This window comes from Sylvia atricapilla, chromosome 4 (assembly GCF_009819655.1).
Source record: "Sylvia atricapilla isolate bSylAtr1 chromosome 4, bSylAtr1.pri, whole genome shotgun sequence".
NCBI lineage: Eukaryota > Metazoa > Chordata > Aves > Passeriformes > Sylviidae > Sylvia > Sylvia atricapilla.
This window is the reverse complement of record NC_089143.1, coordinates 54,633,768-54,655,658: the sequence shown is the minus strand read 5'-3', so window position 1 is coordinate 54,655,658 and position 21,891 is coordinate 54,633,768. Positions and strand designations below refer to the sequence as shown.

The window sequence follows — 21,891 nt, the reverse complement described above, 5'->3', positions numbered from 1 at the left end:
GGACACAGGCCGGTCACTCTCCGAAGCGAATAATAAAGTCGAAGGGCGCGTTCTCCCTATGGAAGACCCCGGGATCCCTCCACCCGCCTTTTGCTTTGCATTCACCTCCCACCCGGGCAGCAGCAGCTCCGCAGGCCGAGGAGAGCCGGGAACCCTCCGGAGCCCAGTAGCTCAGCCTCTTCACCGCAGGAGTCAGTTTCCCAGCTCCAGGCTCCCAGGTTCGGGAATCCCTCCCGCTCCTCCTCCCGCTGCCGCAGCCCCCGATGAGTTTCGGTTTCCATTTCCCCGGAGAGGCGTTCCCGGCGCGGACCGGGCACTCCCGAGCTGTGCGGCGGCGGGCGGCGGATGGCGAAGGGACGGCGGCGGCGGGCCCGGGGCAGCGGCACGGGAGGTACGGAGCGGTCCGGGAGCACGCTGGGAGACCCCCGGGGCAGGGTCCGTGCAGGTGGAACCGCTGACACTGCACCAATCTGCTGTGCAGCCCCTCAGGGACGGGGCATGAGGGGCTCAAACGTGTTTCAGTGCGCAGCACTCGGAGCGGGGGGACTGCGAGGAGGAGTAGTAGGGAACAGACAGGGATTTTCCTCTCTTGTTCCATGTCTGATGTGTAAGAAGAGTGGATAGCGAATCTCCAGAGGTCTTAGGTAAATTAGGGCAGGCTTTGCTAATGACCGCCTTTCACTCTGACATCCTAGGTCTGACACTTGTGCTGGAGCAGAGCTACATGCAGGTACCTGAGTCCCTGGTGCCTCTAGGTCAGGAGGGCATCTGCAGCCCCTCAGCTGCAGGGTACTTCCTCCTGCTGTAAAGAGGCAATGAGTGAATTTTCCATCATTGCTTCTCCAGTACCTTGTAAAGTGCTTGGCTTGAAGGCGTCCTATCCCCAAGACTGTGACAAGTCTGGAGTGGCCAGATGCCTCAGGATGTGCTTTGTCTCCATCAGACACTCCCCACAGGTATAGAAGAGCAACAGACTGTGCTTCTGCTGGTGTTTCACTGGGAGCTGGTGGCACAGCAGCCTAAGAGATGGAGAGAGGTCCTTCAGTGTAGAGTCATCCAGCATGAAGCAAACCAGTGGGTAGGCAGGACACGGATACCCTAAGGGGCCTGAGAAAATAAGTCACACACACTTGTCTCACTTTCTCCTGAGAAGCAGTAGCTCCTGCTGAAAGCAGTAGCACACTGACATCTTGGGAAGGAGGCCGAGGTGGTTAAGGTGCCTGCTGCCATGGCATGACCGTCGTGTCTGTCTGTGTGTGTCCTGCAGAGCGTGCACGGTCACAGAGGAATGAGGAGGTGCAGAGGAATGAGGAGGTGCGGTGCTCAAACCATGATGCAACACATGAGCTCATTCTCCTCCCTAACGGAGGGCTTTCGGAACATTGGGCTAAAGCTTCAGGAAGCTGCCCCAAGACAAGGTAAGATTTCAAAGGGTGGAGGTATGGATGGCAATGGTCAGATAATGCAGCCTGCTTTTCCCCAGGGTAACATCCAAGAGTCTGAGGCACGTTCGTGTTGTAGAGAGGGAACTGGAACACATACCTTCCTGGTACTCAAAACGTAATCTTGGTTTTTTAACCCAGCCAGAAGTGCACAAATTTTGAGGATGATTCCAAGATCTGAGCTGTTTGGGATGCACATAAGACAGGTTTCTCTCAAACTTAGTAAGAGCCAGTAGAACATACCAGAGAAATGTAGATGGCTTGCAAATCACCCATGGCTTGGGAAAACTGCAGGTGAAAGACACAAGCATGTCTGAGCCGTACCATATTCTGATGAAGCTGTGAGAGTAGCCATCATCTACAAATGGCCCAGCAGTTTGCTGTGTGACCTTCTTGTCCAAGGCAAGATAACAGAATCAGGCTGAGCATGGCTTTTTCCCAGCTTCTTGTGGAGCAAACCACAATGAAATCAGCCCTGCTACAGCAGGTCAGCATAAGAGAAGGGTGAATCAGCTTACAGGTGACCTATATTTTTCCATATATTTCCTGCAAAAAGTGATAGAGCTTGGTGAGCAGAGGATCTTTGTCCTTTACTTTGTCTCACAGCACAGCATCTATTTATTTTTACTTTTTTTTTTCTTATTTTTGTAGGCTGGTGCAAGAAATGGGAAACCGAAATATCGTTCAAATAGCATGTGGGGACCAGCACGCCATGGCACTATCCAGAGGTAGCCTTTTTCAAGAACACTTTTCTTCCAAGCAGGAGTCACGCTTGCTCTGAGAAGGCAGTGTTTGTACTTATTGCAGTAGTTGGTGACACCATAATAGAGTAATGAGCAGTGGGGACACAAAGTGCTCTGGCTGTCAGTGCTTCTCCTTCCTCCCAGCACCCAGGGACCTGCATCTCTCTCTGTCTCTCTTCAGTTCCTGAGCACTGCCCCTCCACAAAAGTGTGTGTTGTGGAGAACAGATGTGGCTGCCCCACTCTGTGGTCACCAGACCTGCTCGTTCTGAAGTTGCAACACCTTTCTGGTTGGGAACTTCTTGCAAATATGACTTTAGGGACCTTTGTTCTTGTTGTGCTGGGTCACATGGCAACATAGGACTGTCCCAAAGAGGTTAGAAGAAAACTAATTTGGCCACACATGATGTTCTTGCCTTGGAGCTAGGTCCTTGAAAACAAAACTGAGTTTTGCTCTGACTCCCCAAGTGCAAATACTCAAGGGAAGCAGTGAGGCTGAGCTGTTTTCTTTTGTTCTGTGTGTAAAGGGGGTGAGCTCTTCACCTGGGGCGACAACACCCATGGACAGCTTGGAGTAGGGAGCCAAACCACACTTATTCCCAAACCACAGCTGGTGGAAAGACTAAAGGGCATCCCACTTGCTCAAATCGCTGCTGGAGGAGCTCACAGCACCACTGTGTCACTCTCTGGAGCTGTGTATTCCTGGGGAAAGAACAGTTTTGGACAGCTGGGACTCGGAGACACGAAAGGTAAGGAAGGAGAGCACCAGGAGGGTGTTTTGCTGGTCAGTGAGCTCACCAAATTGCTCCTCAGCATTGTCAAGCTCCTATGGAACAGCAGTGGACAGTAAAGTCTTTTGAAGAAAGCATATCTGGATTTGTTCTTTGTTTCCTGACCAGGAAAGGCATGCAGGAACAGTGTATTTAGGGGCTGTTTTTCTATAGAGAACTTGCAATCATTCTGTGTTTCAAATTGGATCTTGTGGGCTCTTAAAACCTGTGAGGTCTTACAGGTCTTCAAGAAGTCTTGTGTGAAAGAAATTGATTTTATATTGCTTAATCTTCTTCAATTCTCTGTAAACACAAAGTGAAAAAAGAATTTAAATCAACTCTTGTCTTCAAACTTAAAATGCTAGAGAAGAGTTGCCCTAGACAGACAGAACATGTAATCTGAATGTGTCCACACCCCTGAGAATCAAATATTTTGAAGCCAAGTGCCATCTGGCAAGCAGATAAGAAACTACTGCATTTTGTTTCAGACCAAAGTAAATGAAAATAAAGTAATATGAAAAAGAACATTATGAGAAAGAATTTGTTATACTGGAGGAGAAATGATCCAAACCCAAGCTATAATTACATTAATTGCTGTAAGAGAGGGCTGAAAAGCACTTAATCATCCTGTTTTCTAATTTTTTTCTGTATATGGGACCCTCCAGTTCTCTTTCAATTTAGCAGTATTATCTTCATTCCAGACAGGGACTGCCCAACATATGTTGGAGCTTTAGAGCACTGGAAGACTGTATTAATCTCATGTGGGGCAGATCATACTGTGGTCCTCTCCAAGGTGAGTCTGAAATGGAAAGGTTTTTCTCACCTTGTGAGAAAAGATACACTGCTAAAAGCCAGCATGGAGAAATTGGGATGGTAATGCCTGCCTCCACCTAAGCCTGAAGGTAATCCCCAAGGGATGTTATCTAAGCTATTGGGAAAACTGGTCTTTTCTCATATTCCTGTCACCTGCATGCAGTCTTCTGCAGGGATATGGTGAATGGGAATCCTGAGGCAAAGAGGTGCATTTCAACTCTCAGTACTTTTTGAAAGTATTTTTTATAGTACACTGAGGACTTCAGAAGATGTAAATGATCTAATTCACTAGGGTTTACTCATACAAGTAAAAGTCTTAAGCAACAGGGAGTTATTCTCAAGAGTTAAATTGCTTTTCTCGGGAGCTAAATGATTTGGACTTCACAGTGTATGATCTGGCTTGGTGCAAATTGAACCCTTCTCATATTTGCATCAGGGATGCTTTGAATCAAGTCCCTTATAACATGTGTCTTGCTGGCTGTTATCCTTGGTTGTGACCATTTGATTGTTGTTAATAATGCAGTGATCCTGTTGTTTGTTTCTTTGTTTCAAGGAGGGGCTGGTGTGCACCTTTGGAGCAGGAGGGTCTGGCCAGCTGGGTCACAACTCCACCAGGAATGAACTCCTGCCTCGTGTGGTGGCTGAGCTGTGGGGAGCAAGCGTTTCTCACATTGCCTGTGGCAGGTGGGAAGTGCCAATTACTTGTCTTCTGAGGTCAATGCCTTAGGGGAATCACTGAAGAACAGTGGGGAAGACAGTCACCAAGATGTTCAAATCCCTGTATCATAATGGGTCAGCACTGTCAGAATACCCATCTGCTGTTCAGGTATAAGCCACCCTCCTGCCAGAGCCCCAGTGGGAGCAGAATCCTCAGTCCCCAGTGAGCAGTGGGAGAGAGCTACAAAAACCACCAGAAGTCCTTGGTCTTTTTCTCCTTTAATAAACAAAGTACTGAGTTCCAAAGGCCAAAGGACTGTCAAAAGTCAAATCAGGAAAGTCACTGAATTCCCATCCAGACTGACAAACTTAGGTTGTTAATAATTGAAGAGCAGTGATAATTACCCAGTTTCACTTTGCCCTTCTGGTACTGGGCTAGGAAAAGTCTCCTGACAACTCACCTGGGCTTGGTATCAGGCTGAGCAGCACAGAAGTTGCACATTTGAAAACGGAAGGGTGTGAAGCAAGCATGGCACAACACTATTTTTGTATGTAGAACCGAGGTAAATCACAAACATTTAGAGGACAGTATAGGAAATCTGAGTCCATATGTGTCTTTATTGCTGAATGCTTATGCAATGAAGAGTTATAACACTTTGGTTAAAGGGATTCTTTATCTGGACAGTCAGGACTTTTAAAGACAAGCTTCAAGTCTACACTCTGAAAATGTATTTGTAAATTTTATTCTGTTTTTCCCTGTAATTTTCACTTATTATGACTTTTTTTTTTTTCCTTGGACAGACAATACACTCTGGTCTATGTCTCTTCCTTGGACAAATTCTATTTCTTTGGTTCTGATGACAAAGGACAGCTGGAAGATGAGAGGAAGCCAAATCAGTTGATACCACTTCCCATCAATTCACCAGTGAATACTGGAAAATCCTGCCAGGGTAATGACCACTGCAGATGTATACAATCTGTTACTTCCATGGAGGTGTTTGCTTTCTTGATTTCATGTTTACATTGAAAGGCAAACATTATGTCTCATGCTTGCTTGGCAATCCCAACAAATTCTATCAGGAGTTACTCCATTTGCTGCTTGATTATCATGGGTAGTGGCCTCATAGAATCAAACTTACAACAGATAGCTACTATCTGAAGGGGTTTTTTGCTGTTCCACTTTTGTGCACACAATCCTCTGAAGACAATGACTGTCTCTTCAAATGTTCCTATGACAATCTTTTTGTTCTTTTACAGAAAAGGGTTCATCAAAAAAAGGGAACAAAATTACTGCAGGAATACACCAAAGATTTGCCCTTTGTAAGGAGAACAAGGTATGTGCACATTTGATCATAGCTTCTGATTTTACCACTGTCCACATTACTGCTAGAAAGATTTGGATTTTCCGCCGTGCTTGTAGCACTTCAGTTTTATATAGGTCTATTGCAGTTTTTTCTGTGCTTTACCTACAGACTAACTTGCATTGCAGATATATATGTTCTGTGGTTAATGCATCTGGATCATGCTGGATGACCATTGATTTGTTCATACTTAGTCTGAAATCTTCTTTTAATGATTGGATTAAAAAAAAGAAAATTATCCCATTGCTACAAGTTTAATTTTGTGACTGTTTTCATGTATTTCATACAGAATTCATATTTGAATGGAATTGCCACCCTGGAGGATAAAGAAGTGGATGCATGGATTTCTAATTCTGAATGTCCCGAGAGTACAAAAAAGTAAATCAGAAACTTGCTGTTTGGGTTTGTTGGTGGTTTTTTCCCTAATACATGATTTTCTCTAAAAATTATTATTCTTTGGAGGCTATTGTAGGAACTGTTGTTCAAGAATTTAGCCAAGGCACAATCTTGTACCTTGGCACAAAGTTGAGGTTGACCTGACAAAACAGTGAAAGACCCCGCCAGCAGAGCAAAGCCTTGTGCCTAATCCAGAGTACCCAAACTGGAATGCTGTGCCAGCATTTAAAAATCAGTGGTCACTTCTTTAATAACACATTTTCAAAAGCAATGTGTATATACCACTGTGGGATGCCTTACACTTCTAGTCTTTCTCAGGTTTTTATACGGGAGGTTATTTTCTTTGGGAAGGTCTGGCTCCAGCTGCTGATTTTGAGCATTTCAAAAGTTTGGCTAACTTGGAACTAAATGTTTCCCTGACCACTTTTAGAATGGTTTGGATCATGTGAAAAGTGGTGGTTGAGAGGGTGAGAGTTCTTTCCAGATCTCAGTAGGAAGGGCCTGACAGCAAACTGCTTGATAAATAGCTGCTTCAAGAACAGAACCAGGAATACGGGAGTGAGTAAGTCTGATGTCCATTCAGGTTCTGGGAACCCAGCTTTTGTGCAGCAGTAAATGGATAGCCTGATGGATTTTTCCTCCTGTCATGGAGGGGGTTCTCCTCCCTCTCATGTTGCAGTGCCTTTTATTTTGCATAACAAACAAAAGCAGCTGATGTTCTGACCTGTCAGGAGAAGAATCTCCATGATAACACTCACCAGAATGGAGCACTGGCTGGCACAGGGTGCTTGAGCAGGCTCCTTTACAAGGCCCAGGAGAGTAGAGGTGGCTTGCCAAAGATCAGTAACTCCTGGAGTACAATGTCTTCTGCAACACTGACAGAGAAGTGGTGCTAAGAAAAGTTTTGTGTGGTCAGGTGCAGACACCTTTGTACATGCTTTTTGTTCTTTCAGAATTAAAAACCTGAAGTTGAAAGCACTGACTTTTTGGTTTTTTTACTCTCAGGAATATCAGACTGATCTTTTCATCTGAGGCGTGCATCAATGGAAGCTTCCTGGACAAAAGGTAGGATGCACTGACTTAGACATAACAGAATATATTGGCTGCATGCAAACTGACCAGAGTTATTTTAGGGCGTGTATGTAGAAAACATTGGTTTTACCTGAATGCAAGAAACAAGTCTTTATTTTTCGAAGTTCAATGTAATGTTAAGATTTTTATAGCCCTGGTCCTGCTGAAATGTGCTAGAGAAGCTCACGTTTTAGATTATCCTTCAGTGATATTTGGCAGATGATAATAATCTCTCCAGGCAACATTACAGTTCTCAGAGGATCCTTAATAGCTCCTTCAGGCACTGAAGTGGAAGTCATTTTAGGGGGAAATACAGGAGTCTACCATTAATAGTTCACAGCCACACAAGACAGAAAGGACAGGATGTTAATCAAGTCACAAAACAGTGGCTTGTGTTGTCTGTCTTCTTAGAACACATGAAATTATACCCACAGGAGCTGGGGCTGAACTTTCCAGGTATTTTCTGATATTACAATGCTTCATTATTCAGTAGAAAAATTATTAAGTGTTCTTTTTTTTTAATGCTTTGATAGAGACAGACATTTCAAAACTTCCAAAGAAGTATCAGGCGTAGATATATCAGAAGCGAAACGTTTTTATAAGAAGATCAGTAAAAACCAAACAGCCTACCGGGAGGTAAGGATTTTATATAAGGATACTCTCACGACACAGATACTGAGGAGTTTTGGATTTGTGAATGAAACTTAGGAATTTCATGCCAACCTAATTGCATTTTAACCTTTGTCTCTTTTTTTTTTTTCCCCTCTCCAGATGCAAAAGGAAATTAGGAACTTACTGCCATCGTTGTCTTCCTCTCCCATCTCACCTGAAAATTTCAGAGTCTACTTGATCTTGCCTTTCCTTCTGCAGAAGAAGGATGGAGAGTCTTCCCTTTCTCTGACTCTTCTGGCTCAAGCCATCGTGAAGCTCCAGCCAGAGGGTCTGCAAACTCTTGGTAGGGTTTTGTCATGGTAGAACTGAGGGATTTAAATGCTTGGTCATTTCCTGCTGCAGAACAAATGTCATTATAACTGATGCAGTGTGTTCTAGAGCTTGAAATAATTGCTTATGATAGACATAGAAACATGGGGACTATGCAGCACGGCACAAGAATTTAAAAAATATCTGAGGTTTAATAGTTTTTGTAGTGCAAGCTTAAACTTGTTTTTTGTTTAATTCATTTAATAAAAAGAGCAGCTTCATCCACAAATTGCAGTGATTTGTACATTAGTTGTGACCTCACTAGCTGTTTCCTTTACAGAATGCCTATGGTCAAATCTAGAAACGTCCTTTTTCAAGAAACTGGTTAATCTGTATCGGAGGGTTTCCCAGAACGTTCTGTTTAAATTTATGCTGAGGGTCATGCTCACGGGGCCAGCCTACCCCTGCAACCTGGATCCAGCTGAAACTGCACCTCTGCAAGTACTGCAGATGCTTTACCAGGTGAGAAAGTGCTCGGATCCTGGTTAGACAGGGTGTCTCAATGTAGCTTAGAGTATTTTAATACTCCTCACTTGTTGAATCCTCTGGGTTTGACATTGCTTCAGGAATCTCTTCGGCTCTACACCAGCAGAGTTTTGAAGGACTCCTGCTCGAGTTGTGTCAAACTGACCCTCTGTAGAACTGGAGAGATATAAAGCATGTTATAGCCCCTGGCAGGGGGAAAAAGGCTTTTTCAGTGGTGTCAGGAGTACATCCATTGATGCCCACAATGAGGGATGTGGTGTCCTCTACGTAACATGCCAGTTCCTCTTTCTGCTGGTGAGATCCCTCAGTCCAGTAACTGCTTGGAGCATTTAAATACAAGCTATCTGCCTGGCACATTGTGGCTGCCACAGTAATGCTCTGTGATGCTTTAAGAGCCTGATGACTTGACAAATTCTCTGAGACAACAGCATTTGAACCTCTTTAGCTGCACATGAACAAGGGAAACAAAGGAAGCAATAATTGTGTTCTTCTGGACAACCATACTTTCTCCTGTGGAGATGTTCAAAGTTTATGAAAGTCAAGAGCTCAAGCACACAGTACAAATCAGAGAGACTTGTTAAATTTTCTTCAGACTTGAATTTGGCTGAGGATGCAGAGTTGGGCCTTAAAGTTTAGACTCTCAAATCTGTATTTAAGAAGATAAATAAACTCAAAGATGCAGCAGGCCTACTCCTCTGTAAGTGATTACATGATTTGGAGCTTTAAATGTTCACTGTCCCCCTGCAAGTATCTTTTCCAAGCATCAAGTAGGAACACGAATAGGGAACTGCAGAAACATGAAAGACACTCCAACAGAAATACACTTTTTCTCATGGAGTCCTGTTAATGATCTTAATTGTAAATAAAAATTGCTTTCCTGCTAGTTTATACATGGCTTTCTAAGAATTCTCACTATGGAGCACTGTGCTACTTGTAGCACTTTTATCCCTTAACTTCTGTGCAGGGTCTTAGAGCTCTTTCTGAAGAAAGCCCTGTCAGTCCTGTCCTGCCAGACAGACACAGCTCCCTAGTTCTGCTGCTGATCTATTGTGTGTTTCAATGCAGGTGAACACCAAAACTGGTTTCAGAGTACATGAAAGCAACTTCCACGTACCTGAAGTAGAAGCGATTATCAACTTCATTTTCTTCTCCAATACAATAGTAAGTGTAAATCTTATCAGCAGTGCAAAACACTCTTTTTTATTTTATTTAAATAGTTTATATATATATATATGGGAGTCAACTCTAGAGACTAACCCAGCACATTTCAAAGACATTTAATTTTCCCTAGTCCTTCAATGCTCTAAATTATGCGAGCTCTTTACCATCCCAGTGCTCCAAGGAGCAGCAACAATAGAGCCTTTCCTGATCCCTGCTTCTGAGAGTTGGAGCTGCTCTCCAGCATCTTAAGCAGCTCTGTTTGAACTAGTTTTCATTGTGAAATAGCAGCACAAGGAGATGGTTGCTATACTTTGTGTTACTCTGGGTTTTACTATGTTTTAATTAAGAGAAATATTTTGAGGTGTCTTTGAACTTTTATTTAGAAACCCTGTTGAGCCTTTCGGTGCACTTACATCTTAAAACAAAGCTGTGGTAATAAAAAATAATCTGTGGTATTCCTTGATGTCACAGAGTGAAATTTAGCTACCAAATGCAGCCAGTGTCAGAGGAAGCAGTATGAAATGGAAATGTGAATAAGTAAGGGGTTTCCTTTGGCAAAAAATAGTAAGTTTTCTGACAACTTGGCTGGAATTTGTAGGGCAACTGCCTACTACCTTCATAAGCTTTTGTTTGCTAATGTACCAATTTTGTACCAATTAACCAGAGTGGAGGAGGAGGTTTGAGAAACAGCATAGAATCAAAAACCAGTTAGGAAGTTGGCTTCATTACCTGAAGTTGCTGCCATATCACACTGGATGTGTAACACTTTAGATTATTTTTAGACCAGTATCTATTTTTGGTATTACATATAATAAACCCAGCAGTTTTTAAAAACAGTATACCATGACCTGAGTATCCAGGACATTTTGGTTTACCTGAATTATGAAAGATGCTGTTAAAATAACTCTCTGCTTTATTCTTGAGACACTACTGTAAACAAGTGTCTGTCTGCACAGGGAGGTTAGATGCCTCTCTGCTTCTCACAGGAGTGCGTAGAAGCTGTTTTTAGGACATGAACCTGTTAGTGCAGTGCTCATGCACTCAAGGGTTCATTTCAGAGACACAGGAGTTTGCCAGGGTACAGGCTGGCAGTTCAGTTTGCACACATGCTTCTGAACTCTGGTTTCACAAGGGAAAATCAGCATGTCTTTTCCTTTCCTCCTTGTCCTTTCAGACACTTCTACAGAAGCTGAGCAAGTACCCATGCATCTTCGACAGGGAAAACAAGATCCATTTTTATAGGACAGAATGCAGTTCTCTGCGCAGGATCCTTACACAGGTAAGTGCAGCCAATTTTGTTACCAATTAGAAGAGATAAACACACTGCTAACAGACTATTACTTCAATCCTCAGACACCCTGTACATGGATCTTTGAGGAATGGAATTTTTGCGTCAGAAGACAATGCCTTCTGCAAGACATATGGAAAAATTTAAAATCCGCCTCAAACCAAGATTTCAGGAAGACGTTAAAGGTAAGATACTAAATTGTATTACTTGTTAGCTCTTAAGTATCTTGCTGCAGTGTTCCTTAATTTTTAGTGTTACTGAATATTGGTAGAAAGGTTTCAGTATCCTCTGAGCATAAAACAAAAGAACTGCTCATCAAATTATTACAAAACATGTTCCATAGCTGGTGTAGAGTAAATCTGGAGGGCAGTATTTTACATCCTTATTCCAGGCAGTTTTGCTGGTGTAAGTTAAATGCAAGTGGCAGTGCTATTTACTGTGAGGTTGCTTTGGGGTAATGGAATAGAATTGCTCAGTTGTCTAAGTCCAGTGCTGTTGCTGCTAGACTGACTGTTGAGACTTTATACTGGTACATTAAAACCCCAGAGTCTGGGGAACCAGCCTGAGGGGTCAGCAAGCAACACAGCCACAAAATGACATTTCTCTCATGGAGATGCTGTCTGAAGGGAGAGGAAGGATACTGCTGGCCAGAGAGATGAGCATCTGATTACAATGCTGATGTCTCCACATGCCTTTATTCTGTGGCTTCCACACTGATCCAAAGGTTGTGGCAGTTGCATTTCCCACAGGAATCATGATGCTGGCCCTGCCCTGCGAAAGCCAGTAGCTGGCTGAGGTGGGAACAGGACACCTGCCCAGAGCAGAGTGCAGCTCAGGGACCTGTCACTTACACAAAGTCTGGCACCACGTCTGTGCCACAGGAATCACAGACCTCGGTGCCCTGTTACCCAGTTCTGGTGCTTTCCAAGTGAGCCTTCTTGCCAGCCAGGGCTGTCAAAGCTTTTCTTTCCCATTTACTTAGGAGAAGAATCAAAATGGCTCCCAGAGCTGCCTTTCCTTCCTGCTTCCTCACTAAACCAGCTGAGAGAGGCATTATTTACAGAGGCAGTGAGGGTGTGCTCTGCACTGTCCTTGAGATTTCAAGTCTCCATCAACTGTACCAGCTCTGACAAACAGTTGCCCTTAGCACAAGTCAGCCTTTGGGCACACCTCTTGTGAGCACTGCCTTTCACACTCTGCATCACAATATTATTTACCCACCAGCAGCCTGAAGGATACAAATGCACTGCTAGTATCCCACAGCCTGGTGTAGCATTTCAACTTGGTACTTCATGTCTGCATTTTTTAGGAAGTAAAGGATATGAATGTGTTTTGTGTTGCAGACAGAAACTACCCAAAAAGCAAAACATAAAAAAGAAGCCTTCATTGCAGCATTGACCTGCCCCCTTCATAGCTGTGTTCTGTTAGAAAGTTTTTCAGACAATACTGAGAACTTGGCATGTGGCACTCTCATTGTGGCCCTAGAAAGAAAAGATCTGCACGTACAGACATGGGTATCATGTAAGAAAGAAATATTTTCATTTGACTCATCTCAAGTTTTGTTATTAAACACCAGCCTGATTTATTTTAGTTTTTGCTCTTCTGACAGTGAAACAAACATATTTCAGTACAGATGTCTGGTTAAAAAACCCAAAGCTGTCAAAGAAAGATTCATATAATTTCATGTTTTAATTTTAATTTAGTGTATTCAGTCAGGGTACAGTTCTTCCTCATGAAAACTAAGGTTTTAATTAGTGCCACTACAAATGCACGGTACTCTTGAAAGGATAAAATAGAGGGAGTTAGTGCTTCTTATCACTCCTACTCTTCACCTGCATTAGCAGTAGTTAACAATGGGCAGCTGCTTCACACAGTTCCAGATCCTACCAGGAAAATGATGCCAGTCAACAGTGCCAGAAGGAAACTCTCTAAAGGAACTGCAATGAGATTAAACAAATTACGTTGATGTAGCGAAGCCCAGCTAGTTGATTTAGCGATGCCTTGAGCAAAGGCATCACACTAGTTGTGCCTAAAAAGCTTAATCCCCATCCAGGTCCACAGGTGGAAGAACACATAAACTGGCACTGTAACAGGCAGGAGGAGGCTGTAGAAACACAGGCTGGTCGTGCTGGTGCAGCCCTGGGGGAAGGTTTCATCTACGCTGGCCGAGTAGAAGAGGCCTGCCAGGGACAGGAGGGGAAGGAGCACAGTCAGCGTGGGCAGGGAGGGCAGCAGCCCCGCTCCGGCCATGGCGGGCCCTCAGCGCCGTGCCCGGCTCCTCAGGGCCTCCCCGAGCCCTCGGCCGGCGCCTTCCTGTGCGTCCTCCTGGCGGCCTCCGGAACCATGTTCGGGATGCCGTCGATGATGGGGTACGCGATGCCCAGCTCCTCGTTAATGAGCTCGTTCGTAGCTTCTTCGTACCTGGCCGGCCAAGCCGGGGGAGGGGGAGAAACATCCGAGCAAAAACATGAGGAGCAATGACTAACCTGGGTTTGCCCAGGGCTCGGGCGCAGCTCCCCGGCCCCGTCCTCACCTCAGCGGCCGCTTGGACAGCGGGCACACCAGGAAGCGCAGCAGCGATGGCTCCGGTGGCTGCGGCCGCGCTGATGCCGATGCTGATGCCGATCCCGCTCCCGCTCCCTGCTCCTGCTGGCGGTGGCAGCGGCGGCCGTGCCCACCGCCCGGGGCCGCCCGGCGCAGCAGCAGCGGCAGTGCCGGGCCGCGCAGCATGGCCGCCGCTTCCGCCGCCACGGCCCGCCCCGCCGCCACGGCCCGCCCCGCCGCCACGGCCCGCCCCGCCGCCACGGCCCGCCCCGCCGCCACGGCCCGCCCCGCCGCCACGGCCCGCCCCGCACCCAGCCCGCCCCGCCGCCACGGCCCGCCCCGCCGCCACGGCCCGCCCCGCGCCCCGCCGCCACAGCCCGCCCCGCCGCCACAGCCCGCCCCGCTCCCCGCCGCCACGGCCCGCCCCGCCGCCACAGCCCGGCCCGCCGCCACGGCCCGCCCCGCCGCCACGGCCCGCCCCGCCGCCACGGCCCGCCCCGCCGCCACGGCCCGCCCCGCTCCCCGCCGCCACGGCCCGCCCCGCCGCCACAGCCCGGCCCGCCGCCACGGCCCGCCCCGCCGCCACGGCCCGCCCCGCCGCCACGGCCCGCCCCGCCGCCACGGCCCGCCCCGCTCCCCGCCGCCACGGCCCGCCCCGCCGCCACGGCCCGCCCCGCCGCCACGGCCCGCCCCGCCGCCACAGCCCGCCCCGCTCCCCGCCGCCACGGCCCGCCCCGCCGCCACAGCCCGGCCCGCCGCCACGGCCCGCCCCGCCGCCACGGCCCGCCCCGCCGCCACGGCCCGCCCCGCCGCCACGGCCCGCCCCGCTCCCCGCCGCCACGGCCCGCCCCGCCCGCCGCTCTGGGGCGAGTCCCGGTGGACCGATGTAGGACAGTCCAGCTTGTCTTAAGGCGAGATGGTGCTCGCTGTAAGGGCTTCGTGCGCTTTCAAGCTTAACTAGGAAGAAAGGAGGCCTGGTCAGTGGAGCGGGCAGCGGCCAGCATTCCCTGGCCGAGGACATCCGGGAACTGAAAAGCCTTAAGGGCGCAGTAAAGCAAGATGTTGATGTATGTCTGTATGTATATTGCTAACTACGCAAAGTATTCAATGTCCACGTATCCTGTAGCTCAGCTGTGTTCATTATAATACTGCAAATCACACCCGCAAAGAGACCCCTGCCCGGGTGAAGACCCTTTCACTGATGCTGTGTGGAAGTTAGCTGGGGTTATGCAACTTGTTTGGAGATTACAAGCCAAGCGTAACCGACTTAGACAGTTACTAACTCTGAATTTCTGTGTATAAATAATGGCTCAAAAAGTCTGGTGGGGTGTGCTCGACTTGTGGAATACCACCAAGTACCCAGGTTGGCACAACCGTGAAATAAATAATGAGCATTTCTCTCTCGGGTGTGTAATTATCGGCTTGTTGCACACCAGGGAAGGAATCTGGCAAACATGCGTATCTCTTATGTGTCTTGGGTGTCTTGGGCCTTGCAGGTGTCTTTTGTGGGTGAGATGGGGGTGGACCAAGGTGGCTTGTCCCAGGAGCTCTTCAGCATTGCAGCCAGGACCCTCTGCCAGCCCAGCACCAGCCCCTTCTGCCACTTTGCCTCCGGCCTCGTGTGGTTCCCCAGACAGGTAAGGCAGCCCTGCGGGGATGGACGGGGACCCCACCCATGGGAAAAGACAGTCATGGCATTCTGGTGTGCTTGTTCCTTACCAGGCCTCAAGCTGTAAGGATGAGGACACCTTCCTCTTGATCGGGACACTGTGTGGAATGGCCCTGTTTAACAAGTGCACGGTGCCCTTCCCCTTCCCCAAGGCTCTCTACAAAAAGCTACTGGGCCTGGCCCCCACCCTGGAGGACCTGGAGGATCTGCTGCCAACCATGGGCCGGTATGAGCCAGGCACAGCCCAAGCTTTGGCTGGGTCCTTTGCTTTGACCATGCACAGGGAAATCCCAGAGGCTGCATTTGGAGCATCCATGGCATCTACATTTGCCATTGTGAAGCTGCTGGAAGCCACAGATTTCCAAGGAGGTCCTTATCTGGGGCATGGATTTTGCTCTCAGAAGCTGGCATTGCCAAAACAAAAAGCTAAGCCTCGTGGTTTAGAAGGTGTGAGATCTCTGCTTCACAAGAGCCTAAGTCCACACTGTGAATATATAGTTCAAAACACTTTGGGCTGTAGTCTGGACTTGAAAGAACTAATGACCCAATTATTAATTTGGGTTTTTTTTTTTTTTTCTGATTTATGTATTATCAGTTTCCACAATTTTTCCTCACTCAAGTACAGTATCACAAAATGCTGTAGTTGTGCCAATTCTGAAAACCCTTGTGCAGAGTTTCCATGCACTGGGAGAGGAGATATCAGTCAGACATAGAGGGAGAGGTGCTGCTGCCACCAACATAATGCTTCTAGGTCCTTGAAGCCCACTCTTCCAGGCAAATGATATAAACAACCAAGAAGATGAGCGCCCCATCCCATGAGCCAGTGACTATGCTGCGGTGCTAAATTCCTCAGCCTCTAAATTCACTGAGGTTCCTGAGTGAATTTGAACACGAGGTTGCCTGCAATACTTGGAGAGGTGCTGCCCCCCAGAAGAATTCACCCAGATCATCCTACTGTTCCACACTTAATTCCTCCCTAGATAATGTCTGGAAGCGAGGCTCTGGTCCCAAACTCAGTTATCACTGAACTTTGTGTAAATTTGTCCACACAGGGCATGAGGATGGGCTTGCCTGGAAACTTTTTTTACTGGAGGCATTTGTGCTCAGCTTATGTCAGCAGCATGGTGAAATTTCAGGGCTAAACATCATGGTTCTGTGTGAGTGTAGGTGTTGTGTACGTGTATGCATTTAAATACTGCTTGTCAAAGGATGTTTTTTAGCAGAATTTGAAAGTGCACTGAATGGTCACGTTTCTTCTCTCTTTAATCCTTTTTGTGTTTGGACAGGAGTCTTTTGAGAATTTTGAATGAAGAAAATGATGGTTTGGACTTGGATTTCACGGTAAGACATCCCACGTGGGTACGCGGACAAGACAGTGTCCCAGTGCAAATGACACAACTTGTCTGTAAACTCAAACTAGTGAGAGGGTTAGGGTTAGTCAGGAAGAATGAGAGATATAGCACATATATATCTGTCATATATAGATATAGCAGCCAATGTTTTAATTTATTTGCATAGGTAATGGAAGGAGAAGATTCCACGGACGTTGTTGAACTTAAAGAAAATGGTGCCAACATTCCCGTCACTAAGGATAACAGGTCAGTTTTATTTTTCTGTTTCTTAATCCTGTTGTCTTGTTACAAATGTATGGAGTAATATGTTTGTACCTATTCCCTTTTACTGTTAGAAAATATTGACTTCTGTATTGTGCCAATGGTCTTGGTCCAATAGGTTGTACACTTTCGGTTCCTACTGTACTTGCTGCACATGTGCCAAACACTGACAGTTTGTGCAAGCAGTGATGACATGGGGATCCTTGGACATCCTGGTATCTGCATACACAGATACCTGGCATTAACAGGAAAATTCCTAACAAATGTAAAAAATAACCTTGAACAGTATCTTCTGGCAAATACAGATGATTTGTCTGGGAAACCCAGCTAAAGGTACACCTCTGTAAGGGTTTTTTAAGAGCAAAATGTTTCCTGCTTAGTTACATGTCTTGTACATAAAGAAGAAGGAACAATCTATTAATAAGGCTTTGTGTCAATATTAATCTTGGCACAGAGGACAGAGAGAAATTTTGTGTCCTGAATTATGCAGATGACCTGAGGACACATAGGGATCCATGAAAGGGCTATTTAAGAAGCTTGAAGTCCATTGTACTTGTACAATCAACAGCATTTACATTGAGTTGATTGTACAAGTACAATGTCACTACACAAATCCCCATCTGAAGTAGAGAGAAGAGTGAAACTATTGATTAGCAGCTGTGCAAATACTTATTTTGATTTCAGGGAGATTCTTGGGCATCCAGTGGGATTTAGGTCTGCTAGGTTCCATCTTTTATAATAATCAGGTGTCTGGTAGGAATTCATTGGAGTGTTCACATGAAGTATAAGGAGTGTTACCAAAATGAATCCATTCTGGCCAGCCTTCCCTTTTATTTGTAAAGATACTCCCAGCTTATTCAGTGAATAAGTTACTGCCAGTGACAACTGGTCTCAGTGAAGACTGAGTCTGTACAACACAGCAGGTCATATGGAATAAAGGAATAAATTATAAAGTTCTCCATAATTCTCCTTTTAGAAAAACACCACCAATGCTCGTTTGGTATCTGTTGCAGGAAAGAATATGTTGATTTGTATGTGAATTACGTGTTCAATAAATCAGTACAGAAGCCGTTTAAGGACTTTATGCAAGGGTTCTTAAGAGGCTGCCCAGCTAGAAGTTGGAAAATGTTTTTCCCTGAAGAGCTGCAGGTTCTTCTCCAGGGATACACAACATTTGACTGGCATCTGCTGGAAAAGGTATTGTATGCAAGCACAGTGTCCTCCTGCTCTATCTGCTAAGCATACACTACCTCTAACCTGTTCTTTCATTGAGTGCATAACAGATGGACAGAAGCTCAAAAAATTTTCCCTTTTTTGATTTGTGTTGATGTTCTGTCTCTAATCTACCTCAGCTATAAGAATAAAGGGGAATAAGTATCAAGCCGTAACTCAGGGATTGTCATATGAATCTTTGAAAAACAAATGAACAAGCAGATTCCAGAGGTTAAGGGGATTTGAATATCTATGAACAGGATTATAACATTTATCAGATAAAATGCTGCTTTAAATATAAATGGAAATATTGAGGATTAACTGGCCTATTTTATTTTTGTCTTTTTAACAGAATGCGATATATAGTGAATATGAGAAGTTAGATCAAACCATCAAGAATTTTTGGGCTGTGTTTCACAAGCTACCAGAAGACAAAAAGAGAATGTTTCTTGGTAATGTATCAGGCATTTTAAACTTTGCATAGCCCTTTTCTATCCCCCACAATACACATTCTAGATGGTTGCACATAAAAACTACTACAGTATAGTTCCAAGCTGTAGCCTTTCAACGTGTCTGCCCCTGCTGCTGCCACATTTTCTAGGGAAAAACACAAAAAAGTAACACAAGGAGTTGTACAGGGACAGCTCTGACTCTCTTCACATCCCTTGGGGTTTGCCTGAGTGCATTGGACCACCCTGGAGCTTGCAGTTACTTTGTCCTTTACTTTTGTGGTTGTGTTGTTGGTCAGAGGCCGTGGTTTGTGTGAGTATGCTGTGTGGATGTAAGCAGTTTACCTTTCTCAAAGGGTTGCAGAAGCTAGGTCATCCTTTTTAAAGGTAGAAGGTCAGACCTAGCCTGCCTTTCTCATCCACAAAGTCTATATTATAAAGTAGAAGAGGGCTTGTAATTACTTTGAATTGGTAAGAGACTTTAATCTGTATTCAGGTGCAAATTCAACAAAGCATAATACTTAGCGTAGGAAAATAGCTGTGTGTTTACACTAATTTCCCTTCATGACTTTCATTAACATTAATTATTTTAATGATTTTCAGCTAACATTATTTTATTTTGTTTTTTAATTTGCTAACTTGTTCTTGTTTTTTTTTTTTTATCATTCCTTCAGCTTTTTTGTCAGGATCTGATCGAATCACTGGCTATGGACTGGGATGTTTTAGATTTTGCATTGCAGATCCTCAAGTAGAAAATCCAAATGAGTCCTCTCCCTATGCCAGTACTTGCTCCCTCACTTTGTTCCTCCCCAGATACAGCAGTAAAAAAATACTCAAAAAGAAGTTGCTTTTTGCCATAGAGCATAATGAAGGTTTTGGCCGTGCCTAACTCTGGATAGAAACACTTTAAAGCAAAAATAAGAAAATGAGTCTTTGTTCACTTTTCATATTTTCTCTTAATAACTCAAATTTACTAGTTGCTACCCTGCCTTACTTTTACTGCACTTTATAAACACCTGAGTGTGTGTATTTGCTGAGATTTTGCGTTGCTTATAAAATTGAGCTTTGACAAGATACCTCATAGTTAGATTGTAAAGTTAGGAGAGAAGAATGCTGTTTGGCACACTTCAGAGAAGCAAGCTGATAACCCAGCATATTTACAGATATGTGCAGGCAGGGTCTGCACTGTTCTGGTTGTGTTAGGACAGTGAGCTCCCAGCAGCAGGATTCTGTGATTTGTACATTTATGCATTAGCAAGCACACAACCAGAATGTGCTAAGCAGTCACCCTTGCAAGCCAAAAAGCTGTGGTAAGGTTTTCATCTGTGTTACTTAAGGGTTCTCTTGGGGAGCAACTAACACATGTAATGAGACTGAATTGAAGGAGCAGTCTCTGCTCACCTGGATATAGTCTGTGATTTATTTGAGAAAAATTCTTAGGAGGATTTGATCATTCCTAGACTTTTTCAAAAGCTACATTAATTAATTATAATAATGTAATTTTTTGTTATTTAGTGTGATAATGGTGATACTTGTCATGCTTCTTTGTATCTTTTAAGGAGATCTTTAACAATTAAATCATAAAATTGTAGGCTTGCAGAAGCACTGTCTACAGAGCCCTGTGGACATGAGGCTGGCAGGGCTTCTGGAATCTCATTGTCAAAACAGTGCAGAGCACTGGCAGGATATTAACCATGTCAGGCAGGATGTGTGTTTTTGGTGTATTTTGCTATGTGGAGAGAGGGAGAGAAACAACAGCCATTATTTTTCTGCAGTCTTCTCTTTGGTGCGTTTAATGCGTCAGGGGACATCCATATGTAAAGAAGACTTCCATTGTCTTAAATAAAATGGTGCTAGATTAAATTTTCACCCCCGTAGCTGTGTTCTTCCTTCCTTATGCATCTGCCTATGTAGATAAGCACAGCAGGCAGTGTGTTCGTGTTCTCTGTCCTCCTTGGAAATGGGGAGGGCTGTTCACAAGTGGAGTCAAAGGCTGATGTAAGCATGTTTCAAAGAGATGCATTGTATATGCTGAACAAGTCAGTCTTTCCTGTGTGATGCAGAATGACATTGTCATCTACTAAAAAAGAAAAAAAAAAAAAGGCAAGGCTCCTTTTAAGTTACAGTGCAGTAATTAGTAAAAAAATATATATATTAAACAAAAATCAAGCGCTCACGACAAGCACCGTGGCAGTACAGGAAAGCAGATGGCGTGGGAGTGTTGATGGGAAGAGGGGAAACAGGACTTCAGAGGATGGCAGCTCCCAGCAGAGGGGAGCAAGGGGATGTGGCCTGCTCAGACCTATCCCCTGTCCCCCTCACCACCCCAGAACAAACAGGGTATCACAGGGACGCTTACATCCTCTGAGAAAGGCACCACTCTGGTGTATTTTTGTGGAGAGAGGGAATTGGCAGAAACCCAAGCTGTTGCCCACATCTCACATCCGGCTGATGCTGCCACACCACCACAGATTTCTGTTTTGGCAGCTTAGCTTGCTGTTCTTCATCAGCCTGCTCCTGGCTGTTGTTTCCCTTTTTATGGTTTTCTAAGCCTCTGGTCGGACTTGGAAATCCAGAGTGATCTTCTGTGCTGTGCAAGTGCACAAAAGATGTATTCTCTTTGGAATTCAAAATAACCCATTTGAGATTAAATGATAATAGCTTTATTTACAGCCTGGAGGTATTTCCTTCTCATCATGTATGATGCAACATCACATGGGAGATTAAAGCCCAGAGTCACTTTCAAGGCTATTTTTAATTTGTCCTCAAATAATCCCTGGTTTTATATATATATGTGTGTGTGTGTGCGTTTGTGTATATATATATATGTATTATATAAAGACTTTCAGAGTAGTGCACTCTCTGATTTTCTGAAATTAATTTGGACACTGGGTTGTCTTTACATTTTCTCAAGCAGTGCCTGTTATAAAACATGCAGGAGAATGTAACAGGAGTGAGCATCACTTTCAGCTGTGAGTTCAAAGGGCTTCACACAGGCAGCAAAAGTATATTGAACTGGTAGCAGGTTATTTTTTTAGGCCACTCTTCTGAACTGAGCATCACCTGTAGACAAGTGTAAGAGCAGCCTTGAAAGTTCGCCGGGAAGCTGAAATATAATCAGTTAAAAATTGCTTTCAACAAGAGACTCCTGGTTCCCTCACACAAATTCCAGGCTTTGCTCCATCTTTTTTTGTTTGTTTGTTTGTTTGAGTGTGTGTGTGTGTGTGTGTACCTTC

At 45.2% G+C, this 21,891-nt stretch overlaps 3 protein-coding genes across 3 annotated transcripts; 1 reads left to right on the top strand and 2 right to left on the bottom strand.

Annotated features, from left to right (window-relative positions):
* The first annotated feature begins 324 nt into the window (after positions 1–324).
* On the top strand, positions 325–20,518 carry LOC136360593 (probable E3 ubiquitin-protein ligase HERC3). The gene is made up of 23 exons (XM_066317960.1): positions 325–391; positions 1,268–1,418; positions 2,094–2,170; positions 2,712–2,933; positions 3,656–3,747; positions 4,321–4,451; positions 5,226–5,374; positions 5,682–5,758; positions 6,075–6,163; positions 7,187–7,246; positions 7,786–7,888; positions 8,024–8,207; positions 8,514–8,695; positions 9,785–9,880; positions 11,055–11,177; positions 11,234–11,353; positions 15,209–15,349; positions 15,435–15,607; positions 16,668–16,722; positions 16,900–16,979; positions 18,008–18,191; positions 18,559–18,658; positions 19,330–20,518. The coding sequence occupies exons 1-23, from the start codon at positions 346–348 to the stop codon at positions 19,542–19,544; spliced, it is 2,850 nt and encodes a 949-aa protein (XP_066174057.1). The 5' UTR covers positions 325–345; the 3' UTR covers positions 19,545–20,518.
* On the bottom strand, positions 12,726–13,554 carry PIGY (phosphatidylinositol glycan anchor biosynthesis class Y). The gene has a single exon (XM_066317959.1). The coding sequence runs from the start codon at positions 13,416–13,418 to the stop codon at positions 13,188–13,190; it is 231 nt and encodes a 76-aa protein (XP_066174056.1). The 5' UTR covers positions 13,419–13,554; the 3' UTR covers positions 12,726–13,187.
* PYURF (PIGY upstream open reading frame) lies at positions 13,448–13,898 on the bottom strand. The gene is made up of 2 exons (XM_066317958.1): positions 13,702–13,898; positions 13,448–13,589 (listed from the first exon to the last, which is right to left on the bottom strand). Exons 1-2 carry the CDS (start codon positions 13,896–13,898, stop codon positions 13,448–13,450), a joined length of 339 nt encoding a protein of 112 aa, XP_066174055.1.
* Positions 20,519–21,891: the final 1,373 nt, after the last annotated feature.